We start from the raw sequence: 13,209 nt of genomic DNA on the forward strand, positions 1-13,209 counted from the left end.
CATAGTTGAATAATATTTCATTGTCTATATATATCTCTCTATATATTTAGATAGATGTATCATATCTTTCTTATCCATTCATCTGTCCGTGGACACTTAGGTTCTTTCTATATATTGGCTATTGTGAATAAACCTATATGAAATTGAGGGTGCAGATACTTCTTCAAGATGCTGATTTCATTTCCTTCAGATATATACCAGAAGTGGAATGGCTAGATCATATAGTAGTTCTATTTACTTTTTGGGGAACTTGCATACTGTTTTCCATATGCCTATAACAAATTACATTATCATCCAAAGTATACAAGTGTTCCCTTTACTCCACATTCTTACCAACACTTGGTGTGTCTTGTCTTTTTGATGAAAGATGTCTTACCCGGTATAAGGTGATATTTCATTGTGGATTTGATTTGCATATGCTTGATGATTAGTGATTTTGAGTATCAATTGGCCAATTGTATGTATTCTTCAGCATAGTGTCTATAGAGATCTTTGTCCATTTTTAATTGTATTGGATATTTTGCTATTAAGTTGTATAAGTTGTAGAATATATAATCTATATAAATATATATATACATATGTATATATATGTGTATATATATATCTGTCTTATCAGATCTATGGCTTGCAAATATTATCTCTCATTCTACAGGTTGCCTTTTCATTTTGTTGATTTGCTAAGTAGAAGCTCTGGCACAAATTTTATATAATTTATTTAAGCCTTTAATTTGTCTAAAAGTTTATTTTCATCAGTGGTTTAATACAGTGGTTTCATTGTTTGGCTTGTGGATATCTAGCTTTTCCAACACCATTTACTGAAGACATTACTTTCATCATTGTGTTTTCTTGGCTCCCTTGTCAAATTTTAATGAACTATATAAGTGTGAGTTTATTTCTGGCTCCTGACTCTGTTCCACTGATCTACCAATAGGATAGTGTTTTCATTTGTATAACTTTATAATATGGATTGAAATCAGGGAGCAGGATGCCTTCAGCTTTGCTCTTCTTTCTCAAGATTGCTTTGGCTATTTGGGAGTCCTTTTGGTCCCACAAAAATTTTAGGATTGTTTATTCTATTTCTATGGAGAATGTCAGTGGGATCTTGTATTGTATCAATATTGATATCAGTATTGTATGAATTGATTTCTTTTGGTTGTATGCACATTTTAATGACATTAATTCTTCTGTTCTATGAACATGGCCTACGTTGCTATTTATTTACAGCTTCTTCAGTTTATTTCACAATTGTCTACAGTTTTCAGGATACAAATATTTTGCCTCCTTGGATGGATTTATTCCTAGGTGTTTGACAGTTTTTCATGCTATTGTAGCTGGGATTGTTTTTAAAATTTCTCTTTGTGATCATTCTTTATTAGGGTACAGAAATACAACAAGTTTTTGTATATTGAGTCTGTATCCTGCAACTCTCCTGAATTCATTTATCAATTCTAACATTTTTTGAGTGGATTCTTTATGTTTTTCTCTCTGTAATGTGATATCTGCAAGCAGATAATTTTGCTTCTTTCACTATCTTTAATTATGGGCTTCTTATTTATTGTCTTTATCATGTTGATGTACATTTCTTCAATACCTAATTGTTGAGAGTTTTCATCATAAATGGATATTGAGTTGCGTCAAATGATTTTTTTATCTTTCTGATTATAGGATTTTTATCCTTCTTATTGTTAATGTGGTATATCACATTACTGATTTGCATCTGACCAATCATCCTTGAGTCCCATAGATAAACCCAACTTCACCATGGTGTATGAATCTTTTAATGTGCTGTTAAATTCACTTTGCTAATATTTTGTTGAGCACTTCAATATTTATATTTATCAGTGACGTTGGCCTACAATTTATTAACTTATTTTTTTAGTGTCCTTGTCTGGCTGTGGTATAAAGTAATGCTGATCTTGTAAAGTGGTTTTGGAAGTGCCTCCTACTCCCTTTCAAGTCTTTGGAATGGTTTGAGAAGAATTGGTATTAATTCTTTAAATTACCAATAAAAGCTTCTGTTCCCAGACTTTTCTTTGAAGAGATATTTTAAATTAATGATTCAGTCTTATTCCCTGTTATTGGTTTGGTTTGTTCAGATTTTCTATTCTTAATGATTTTGTCTTTGCAAGTTTTCTGTTTCCAGGAACTTATCAATTTCCTTAAGTTATCCAATTTGTTGGTGTGTAACTGTTTATGGTTGTCTCTTATGAACATCTGGATTTCTCTGGCATCAGTTGAATGTCTCCAATTTCACTTCTCATGTTATTTATTTGATCTCTCTCTTACTCAACTTAGGCTTGTCAATTTTGTTTCTATTTTGAAAATAAAATAAGCATTAATGTTGGTCATTTTAGTTTTTATTTTATATATTTTCACTCGGATTTCTGTTATTTCCTGGCTTTTTAATTATAGGCTTAGTGTTCTACTTTTTACTGTTTTTTTTTTAATAAACTTTCTTTCATTTTATTTATTTGAGAGAGAGAGACAGACAGATCACGAATCAGGGAGGGGCAGAAGGAGAGAGAATCTTAAGCAGGCTCAACACTCAAGGGCAGAATCCAATGTGGGGCTAAACTCGTGACCCTGGGATCACGTTCTGACCCAAAATTAGGAGTTTGGTGCTCACCCCACTCAGCCACACAGGTTCCCCATGCTATTTATAGTTTTTGGATGAGTAAAGTTAGGTTGTATATTTCAGATCATTTCTTATCTTTACTGTAGGTATTTATCACTATAAACACCTCTTATAGGACTGCCTTTGTATCTTATGTATTTTTTTCTCTCTTGCTGCTTTCAAAATTATTTTTCATTGGGTTTAGCCAGTTTTGTTGTAATGTGTCTTTGAGATGATTTCTTTGGGTTGAAACTGTACAGGGGACTTAATGAGCTTCTTGATTTTGATAGTCTTTATCTCTTCCCAGATTGGAAAATTCACAGCCACTACTTCCTTAAGTAAACTTTCCGTCCCTTTCTTTATCTCTTCCCCTTTGGGACTCACATAATGCCTACAATGTCTCCTCTGATAGTCTCCTACAATTCATATACACTCTCTCTACTCTGTAATTCTTTCTCCTTTGTTCTCCTCTGACAAGAAGACATCAAATGACCTCTCTTCTACTTCATAAATTCTTTCATCTGCTTGATACAATCTGCTATTGATGCTCTTTATTGTATTTTTCTTAAAAAATATTTTTTGATGTTTTCTTTTTTTTTTTTTTTAGAGAGAGAGAGAGACAGAGAGACAGTATGAGCAGGGGAGGGTTAGAGAGAGAGGGAAACATAGAATCTGAAGACAGGCTCCAGGTTCTGAGCTAGCTGTTTGCACAGAGCCCGATGCAGAGCTCAAACCCACAAACTGCAAGATCATGACCTGAACCAGAACCCCTCCTTGTTGTATTTTTCATTTCATTCATTATATTCTTCAGTTCTGGACTTTCTGGGTGGTTCTTCTTATAATTTATAACTCATTGTTTTCCTGAGTTTTTAAATTTTCTTTCTGTGTTTTCTTGTAGCTCACTAAACTTCCTTAAAGCTACTGTTTTAAATTCTTGATCATGAAAATCATAAATCTTCATTATTTAGGGTAAGTTACTGGGAAAGTGCTGCGTTCTTTTGGTGGTGTCATGTTACCTTAATTTGTTCATGTTTCTTAAAGTCTTGCACTATTTGTCTTTGCATTTGAAGAAGGTCTCACTTCCTCTGGTCTTTCCTGACTGCCATTGGGAGAGAAATGCTTTCTGTCATACTTGTTAGGGATTTTGAGGGTTTTTAAAAAACTTTTTAATGGATATATCTGTTCCCTATGTCTTACTACCTTGTAAGAGGAAATTTTTGGATGGTATGCCTTTTTCCAATCCTGCAAAGCCAGTCAGGGTCCTCACTGATTTCTGTTTGATTTCCTGGAGGTAATGCTGAATGCTCAAGTACATTCTTTTTACTGTATCTTTGGAGTCAGTTTGGATTTCTACACATGCTCACTAGCCATCTGAAAACTCCTGCATTCACTACCTTTGGGGATACATAAGGAGTAGGCCAATGGATAGTGGGTATGTAGAATGTTGGGGTTACCATTAGGTGAGAAGATCTGCAGGCGAGTCATCCCCAGTGGCTAGTAGGTAGGCCACCCAATGTAGTCTGCAAAGTGGTTAGTAGGATCTGTGTCCCTTCAGGAATTCTGAGCCCTGACTGTTGTGGTCCAAGCTTTCCTCATTGCCCTCACTCATGAAGATCACCTCAGTATTCTGGATGTAGTTAGAAAGAAATGGGCTTTTTGGTCAGTGACCCATACAGCTGAAGAAGCCACATGATCACTCACACACTCTTTCCCCCAATGGAGAAATTGCAGGCTGAGTGGGTCTCTCTTGGAACTGAAGTGTGCCCCTTTCAAAAAGGAGTGACTCAGATAAGTAAAAAATGTTTCATTCATCCTCTTCAGTGCACCCATTCTTGGATCTTTTATCTGTCATGATGTGCTGAAACTTCTGCTAGATTCCCAGACTCTTAGAAAAGTGCTTTCTGTGGGTGATTGTCAAAATTGTTGATCTTGGCCAGGAAGAACTGAAACTTGTGTTCTGACATCTAGCTGGTGTCACTCCATTTTTTTCCCCAAGATTGACTGTATGTATGTATGTATGTATGTAAGTATGTATGTATTTGAGTTTTTATTTTCACTGACATACAGTGTTATGTTATTTTCAGTGTATGATATAGTGATTCAACAATTCCATACATGACCCAGTGCTCATCATGACATCACTATTTTACGTCTCCCATGTCCCATCTTTCTCCCCTCTGATAACTCTCACATTGTTCTCTACAGTTAAAGGAATTTTTTTTTCTTTTTGGTTTTTCTCACTCTCTAACATTTTCCCCAATTTTTTATTTGTTTTGTGTCTTAAATACCAAATATGACTGAAATCATATGGTATTTGTGTTTCAGTGACTGACTCATTTCATTTGGCATTATACTGTCTGGCTCCAAAATGTTGCTGCAAATGGCAAGATTTTATTCGTTTTCGTGTCTGAATAATATATATATATATAATTTACACCACCTCTTCATTATTCATTTATCAATCAATAGATATGTAGACTACTTCCAGCTATAAACATAGGGGTGCATGTATCCCTTCGAATTAGTATTTCTGTATTCCTTGAGTAAATACCCAGGAGTATGATTGCTGGTTCATACGGCAATTCCATTTTCATCTTTTTTAGGCACTTCCACACTCTTTTGCAGAGTGGCTGCTCCACTCTGTTTGCATTTGCAACAGTGCAAGAGCGTACCCCTTTCTCCACATCCTCACCAACACGTGTTGTTTCTCTTCTGATGCTTCATTATTATTGTACAGAAAGGCAACAAATTTCTGTACATTGATTTCGCATCCTACAACTTTTCTGAATTCGTTTCAGTTCTAGCAGGTTTCAGTGGGAATCTTTTGGGTTTTCTATATACAAAATTATGTCATCCCTAAACAGTGAAAGGTTTACCTCTTTGTTACTGACTTGGATGCCTTTTATTTCTTTTTGTTGTCTGACTGCAGGGGCTCAGATTTCCAGTACTATATTGGATAAAGTGGTAGAGTAGACAACCTTGTCTTGTTCCTAATCTTAGAGGAAAAGCTCTTAGTTTTTCCCCTTGAAGGATGATGTTAGTTGTGTGTTTTTTGTGTAGGGCCTTTTTTTTAATGTTGAGCTATGTCCTCTCAAAACTTACTTTGTTGAGACTTTTATCATGAATGGATGTTATATTTTCTCAAATGCTTTTTTGGCATCTGTTGAAATGATCATATGTTTGTTATCCTCTCTCTTATTGATGTGGTTTGAGTGATGTGATACATCACATTGATTGATTTGTGAATATTGAATCATCCTTGCACCTCAGGAAGAAATCACTGGGTATAAGACAGGAAAAGACAGCACTTGATGTGGGTGGATAATTTTTTAATGTGTTGAATTTGGTTTGTAGTATTTGTAATGGATTTTTGTTGGGGCCCAGTAGGCCAAAAAACCTCCCCCATAGCTACCGTTGATGGCACTGCCTCAGGGACACAGAAGAATCTATATAAGTGACCATTGATGGCTATGCCTCCGGGGCACCGGAGAACTATTTGGGAAGTTGTGGAACAAGTCCAAAGACTGTGAAACAACATTTGGCCTCCTGGGTTGCACATGTGGCTTCTGTTTAACCTGTTTATGATTTTCTTTGCAAAAGCAAAAAGGCATATACTTTTAAGTTTTGAATCAACTTGGGTCAATTAGTGACACCAGCTTTCCCTTACATTATTTTTGTTCCCAGCTCATTGCCTACTGTTGGGGGCAAACACAATCCTCTGTCTAAAATTAACTTCTTGAATGATAAGCGTCTTTCCCAGGAATAACTGCTAAAGGGCCTTGAAGAAAATTCTTTGAGAGACAGAATCCCTCATTCCTGTTTTTTTTTACTTCTGTTCTCATGGCTGTTCTCTCTTCTGTGATAAAATATGATACTTCCCAGAACATGTTTTTACTTTTTCAAGGACCATAAACTATGTAATCCCCTATGGCATAAAGGACACTGACTACCTTAGTAAAGTGTGGCTTTACCACCATTCACGTTGTCTGTCTTCTTTCTTTCCTATAGATAGTTCGCCGACACCAACCACCTACTCAACTGGGGTGCGTGGGCTGGTCCCCTGCAGATGTTTGCATCCATATTCATCAGAAATATTTACCCATAGTTCTCTTTTCTTATGGTGTCTTTACCTGGTTTTGGTGTCAGGGTAGTGCTGCCTCATCAAATGAATTTGGGAGTTTTCCTTCTTTCTCTCATTTTTGGAATACTTTGAGAAATATAGGTATTACCTCTTCTTTAAATATTTGGTAGAATTCACTTGTGTAGTCATCTACTATTGGACTTTTGTTTGTTGGAGGTGTTTGATTACTGATTTTTTCGCCCTCTGTTAATGGCTTGTTAACTTTCTTACTTGTTCCTGTTCAGTTTTGGTAGGTTTACGTTTCTAGAAAATTATTCATTTCTTCCAGATTACCCACGTTTATGGAATATAGTTTTCCACAATATTCTTATATAATTGTTTGCATTTCTGTGGTGTTGGTTTTTATTTCTCCTCTCTTATTTGTGACTTAATTTATTTGGGTTCTTTCTCTTTTTTTCTTGATAGTATGCCTAGCAGATTATCACTTGTTAATTTTTCAAAGAACTTGCTCCTGGTTTCTTTGATAAGTTCTATTGTTGGTTTCTATACCATTTCTTTCTTTTTTTAAAAAAAATTTAACGTTTTTCTTTTTTTTTCTAAATTTTATTTTTGAGAGAGAGAGAGAGAGAGACAGCGTGAGCGTGAGTAGGGGAGAGTCAGAGAGAGAAGGATTAACAGGATCTGAAAACAGGCTCCAGGCTCTGAGCTAGCAGTCAGCACAGAGCCTGACGTGGGGCTCGAACCCACAAACCATGAGATTATGGCCTGAGCCAAAGTCGTACGCTTAACCGACAGAGCCACCTAGGCACCCCGTTAACGTTTTTCTTTTTTGAGAGTGACACAGAGTGCAAGCAGGAATGGGTAGAGACAGAAGGACACAGAATCCAAAGCAGGCTCCAGGCTCTGAGCTAGAAGCACAGAGCCCGACATGGGGCTTGAACTCACAAACGATGAGATCATGACCTAATCTGTAGTCGGATGCTTAACTGACTGAGCCACACAGGTGCCCCCATTTATTTCTGCTCTAATCCTTATTATTTCCTTCCTTCTGTTTTTTGAGGTTTGGTTTGTGGTTGTTTTTCTGGCTTGTTCAGGCGTCAGATGAAGTTGTTTATTTGAATTTTTTTCTTGCTTCTTGAAGTAGACCTTTATTGCTATAAACTTCCTCTTAGAACCAGTGTGGCTGCATCCCAAAGGTTTTGAAGTGTGGTGTTTTCATTTTCACTTGTTTCCATGTAGTTTTTTTTGTGTTTTCCTTTATTTCCTGCTTGACCCATTCATTGTTAATTAGCATGTTACTTCACTTTCATGTATTTATGGTCTTTTCGGATTTTTTCTTGTGGTTGACTTCTAGTTTCATAATAGTGTATTCAGAAAAGATGCATGGTGTAATTTTGACCTTTTGAATTTGTTGGGGCTTGTTTTATGGCCTAATATGTGTTCTATTCTGGAGAATGTTCCACGTGCATTTGAAAAGTATATGTATTCTGCTGTTTTAGGATGTAATGTTCTCAAAATATCTGCTAAATCCATTTGTTCCAATGTGTCATTCAAAGTTGTGGTTATCTGTTTAAATGATCTTGTCCTTAGATGTAAGTGGATGTGAAAATCTCCTACTGTCAGTTATTATGAATGTTTAATATTTTTCTATTTGTTATTTACTTTTATTTATAGGGAAGCTTACATGTTGAGTGCATAAATATTTACAATTGTTATATCGTTTTGTTGGGTTGTCCTCTTTATTATTTAGCTTCTGCTGAAAAATACCCTAGTACCCTTATGAGTTTTCCTTTGTATGTGATTGTCTTTCTTTGTTTCTTTCTTTTTTCTTTTCTTTTTTTTTTTTTTGCCTTGGTAGTTAAAATGTTTTTCCTATACCTGTATGTTTTGCCAATTTAATTACATTATATATGTTTCTGTGAGTTTGCTTTTGTTGATTTTCCTGGGGGTTCTCTGTGCCTTGTGGATATGGATATTTGTTTCCTACCCCCAGATTTAGGAAAGTTTTCTGCTCTTAATTCTTCAAATAAATTTTCTTGCTTTTCCTTGTGGGAATCCTCTAAAATGCATGTTGTTATGTGTGATGGAGTAATGAGTTCCCTAAATCTATTCTCATTTTGCCTATTTCTTTTTCTCTCTTTTGTTTAGCTTGATGACTTCCCACTGGTTTGTCGTGTAGGCCATTGTGTCATTTCTCTTACTCTTCCAACATGCTGTTCATTCCACCAAGTGTGTTTCTGATTTTGTTTATTGAGCCCTTTATCTCTGCTATGTTATTCCTTATCTCTGTAGTAAGGCTTTCACTCATGTTTTGGATTTTTTTTTTCTCAAGCCCAGTATCTTTATAATTAGTAAATTAAAATCTCTATTAGATATTTTCCTAATATCTGTTTCACTTAGATCCATGGATGTGGCATTGTACTGTTCTTTCATTTAGGACAAATATTGCTGTGTTTTCATTTTGTCTAAGTTTCTGTACCTGCCTCTCTGTGTTAGAAAAATCAGCTACTTCTCCTGTTTTTGAGAGTGATGGTCTTATGAAAAAGAGTTTCTGTCATGTTGTGAGGTGTGATGACCCTTTTCCCCCAGGACCTGGCACCTCAGGGAGTGTCTCTAAGTGGGCTCTGTGCACACTGCTGTTGTGTCCTGACTGCTTTATCTTTCTGGTCACTCATCTGCAGAGGCTCTCTCTGCCTGTTGTGAGCAGTGTTTGGTTCCTCACCTGAATGTGGTGAGTTTTAACTTGGTGTGTTCTGGTCTGCTTGTGAGGTAAGACTTCTCAACACAGCTGCTGGAATCAAGCTCCCACCACCCACCACGACCAAAAACAACCCCCCGCCAAAAAACCCCAAAAAATCCTCCCAAGGTGGGAGGTACCTTTTGGGCAGGGATTTGGTCTGCTCTTTTGTGCTTGGGGCCGCCCGCCATGGAACTGAGGCAAGTGTGACTGGGAAGGGGGATTCCCTTCCATGGGGAGGCAGGGCTTGTTGTAGGCCAGTCGTATAGTGACAGTGGGCCCTGTGCTGGTTCCCACAGTTGACCTTATGTTTATATTGAAGTGCAGGAGAGGAAAATGGCAACTGCCAGTTCCCTTGTTTCCAGAGGGGTCGCCGTGAATGCTGTCTTTGTGCAACGTGCTCCAGGATGAGCAAATAACCTCCCCTGTGTGCTCCAAGTGCTCTTCAGGTTGCTGTTTCCATGTTGTATGTCCATTGACTCTTTGCCTTGTCTCCAAGAGCAGCCCCAATGCCCTTTGAACTCTCCCAGACTTATGCACAATGAGCTTTCAAACCTCAGGCTTTAAGCCCCACTGGTTGCAGAAATTCACAATATGTGTCCCCTCTCCCTTTCCAAGCTAATTTCTATGGGGTTTCATTTTTCCTGTATGCTCCTCGGTGTGTCAGTCTGTCACTTACCCTTCTCTGTGATCACTACTCCCTTCCCCCTAAGTGGCCACAGTCCTTTTCTTCTCAGTTTGGAAGTAAAACCTGCATCTCTGTATATCTTACTTCTGTAATGCGGCCTGTTCTGCCCCTTTAATTGTGAATCTGTTCTTCCAGTCTTCAGGTCAATCGCCGGGGTATTTAGGATGATTAGGATGATTTGATATTTCATCACAAGGGATGAGGCAAGCCTAGGATCCTCCTACTCCACCACATCTTCCTATTTCCCCTGCTGGTGTCACCCTATCATTACAGGTTTCTTCTTTGTAGTTGCATTACTGTTTTCTTCACTAATGCCTATCATCAGACATTTATTTTGCATATATGTATCAGGAAATTTGTATATATTTTCATACAAACTTGGAAAAATACAAGTAAGTAGATTCAGTGGTGTAAATAAGAAAGTTGATATAAATATTTTGTTACAGTTAATATCGATGAAGGGTTGAAAACCATAAATATTCTGGGATCGCAGACCATTTACTTACCGAGAAGAAAACACTCGGGGGGAGGGGACCAGCCGTCCTCTGTACACGTCATCTCAGTCTGCTCATTTGGAAGACTGTGGCCAGGTTTGCAGTCAACTCTTACAGACTGACCCTGTAAGTATTTTCTTCCTGGTTTTGGATAATTTCCATTTTTCAAAAAATTGAAAATACATTGTCCTAAAAATCATAAAAATAAATAATTTTAAGCCCATAAATTCAATGAAAATAGCTAATTAAAAATCATTTGCACAACATTTTAACTATAATGGGTAAGTATCCAAAAATAAAGCCTCTGTCAAATGTTGAAAAAGAAAAAAAATCAATATTCAATATTATTTATCTTTAGTATTTATAATTAAGATGCTTGTAAATGATATAGGTATTTTCAAAAAGCCTCTAACTTTACCTCTAATGTGATTTTAGGCAGAGCTCCTCATAAAACGAGCTTATATTGGCATTTTTGCTAAGAAAATTTATCCCTTGGCCTTCTTTTTGTCAAAATAGGCTTAATTGTACTCATTTATGTGGTTCTCCTCTCCACTATGTGAAATATTTACACAAATACAATTATAAAAGGGATTACTCACTGAGGCATGGTACCTCTGGTGACCATCCGTCTTGTGTGCAATGAATATATTCCCAGGGCTCTTGTGAATTGGTCGCAAAATTGGAATCACAGGAATACCAAAATTTTTGTCCTACACGTACTGGAAAGCTTCCTCTATACCAAAATTCATTGTATAAACTGCCATGTTTTATTTTTGGAAAATCACAATAATTCCCTGGAAGAAAAAAAAAAAAACAAAAACAAAACCAAAAGCAGTATAAATGATGTTTTACCTTAATAAAAAATCAAATTGGAAATACAATGTTTCATTGGTGAATTCTATCCTCTTAGCACAATTTCACTGATTGAGTCAGGTTTTTTCAGAGAAGGAAAGGTGTAAATTTCAGACGACTTGGATATGTGATGAAATTACAGCTAATGAAGTTAAAATCACATCTTGTGTGTCCTGTGATATATAAACTTGCATGGAGACTCTGGAGAAACAAAACTCTATAGATCTATTGAATGAATTCTCATTAAGTATGCATATCCTAGCTCTGGCTCATTAAATAAGCAACTTGGTTGAGCATTGGAAGTATTGATTTTATTGCTCTGATCATCTATCTTCCTGTTTTTTTTTCTTCTTTTCTCTTCTCATCAGAAATCAGAACCCTGCCTTTTCTTATCACACCAACTCAATGTAGGAATATCATGGGATAATTTTTCTTATATTAACATTAATTAATTAATTTTATTTATTTATTCAAATAATGTAAGAAATAAAGAGAAACACAAAACTTTTATTTCATAGAGAAAAATACAATTCTTATTAACGCCTCAAACAAATCATCATGGAAAATTTTCTCCTTTATTTAATCAGAGAAATGAATTAGTACTGTTTCTTAATATCCAAATAGTGAACATTATGGTAAACACTTTATTGCTATTTCTAATTTCAAGTGGAGAACGAGGTATTTCAAAATATGTAACATTGTCATATATAAGAGGTGTTTTAAAATGTCATACATAGAATGTCATAGGATATATGTGATATATATGACACACATGTTACATACACATAATATATAAGTGACATATTAAAATGTGTATATCATATATGTGAGGCATTTATAAATATGTCATATATGTCAATATATCTTATTTTGAATAAAAGCGAACTTTTAATGCAGCCATAGGTCAATTTTTTTTAAACACCAGAATGTCATATTTTAATTGAGGTTTAATAAAATTGCATGCTATCCAGTTATTCATGTGTATTGAATGTTTGACATATGTATAAGTGTTATGTTGTTTATAACACATTTATACATAGTATATTTCAGAAAAAAATTTCCTTTTCATTTGATGCTCATTGGATGCTTAGAGATAATCCAGTACTTTAAATATCAGACTAGCATTAGTTTTTTCCCCCCAGAAAATGATACTATTACAACTCTGTGCAACACATGAACAAAAGTTCCAACCCACACACACGCACACACACACACATTCACCACACCAAGTATTATCACCTTCATCTTAAGTACACTGATGTATTTTCTCTTTTGTTTGATTAGAGAAAGTTTCCAGTAGTTTCAGTAGATTTGTTATGTGGATTATACAGTTTGAATCCTTGCATTTACCAATGTTTTTCTTTAATAAATATTTGTATATGATACCTTCTCTAGATAGAAAGTCTTGGCCTATAGTCCATAGCTCTTATTGATAAATTTTTGATCACATTTTTGAAGCTCCCAATGTTGGGATCAAAATGCTCCTTTAGTCTTATTCCTTTTAAGTGACCCACTAGTATTTTTCTCCACTACGTTTTGAAGAGTTAGATTATTTCCCCTTTATCTTTGGATGAGTTTCATTATGACACATCAAGATGAGTGTCATTTAACAATCATTCTACGTAGGGCAAACTTCAGTGTTTGAATTTGCAGGACTTCAGTTGTAAAGAACTCAAATAAATTGCTCTTAAAATTGTAAAGAAGAGATCTGAATCCCAGTGGTCTGATTTCAGAACAACTTTG

At 35.8% G+C, this 13,209-nt stretch overlaps 1 protein-coding gene across 1 annotated transcript in view; it reads right to left on the reverse strand.

Annotated features, from left to right (window-relative positions):
• LOC115287139 (complement factor H-like) overlaps window positions 1-13,209 on the reverse strand; it is a 102,203-nt gene that overhangs the window by 33,288 nt on the left and 55,706 nt on the right. Inside the window, exons 8-9 of the mRNA XM_029933397.1 lie at window positions 11,214-11,408; window positions 10,627-10,803 (exon numbers count right to left, since the gene is read on the reverse strand). Coding sequence (XP_029789257.1) covers window positions 10,627-10,803; window positions 11,214-11,408 — 372 coding nt within the window. The remainder of the gene's footprint in view (window positions 1-10,626; window positions 10,804-11,213; window positions 11,409-13,209) is intronic.

The sequence above is a fragment of the Suricata suricatta genome, chromosome 3 (genome assembly GCF_006229205.1).
Source record: "Suricata suricatta isolate VVHF042 chromosome 3, meerkat_22Aug2017_6uvM2_HiC, whole genome shotgun sequence".
NCBI classification, from domain to species: Eukaryota; Metazoa; Chordata; class Mammalia; order Carnivora; family Herpestidae; genus Suricata; species Suricata suricatta.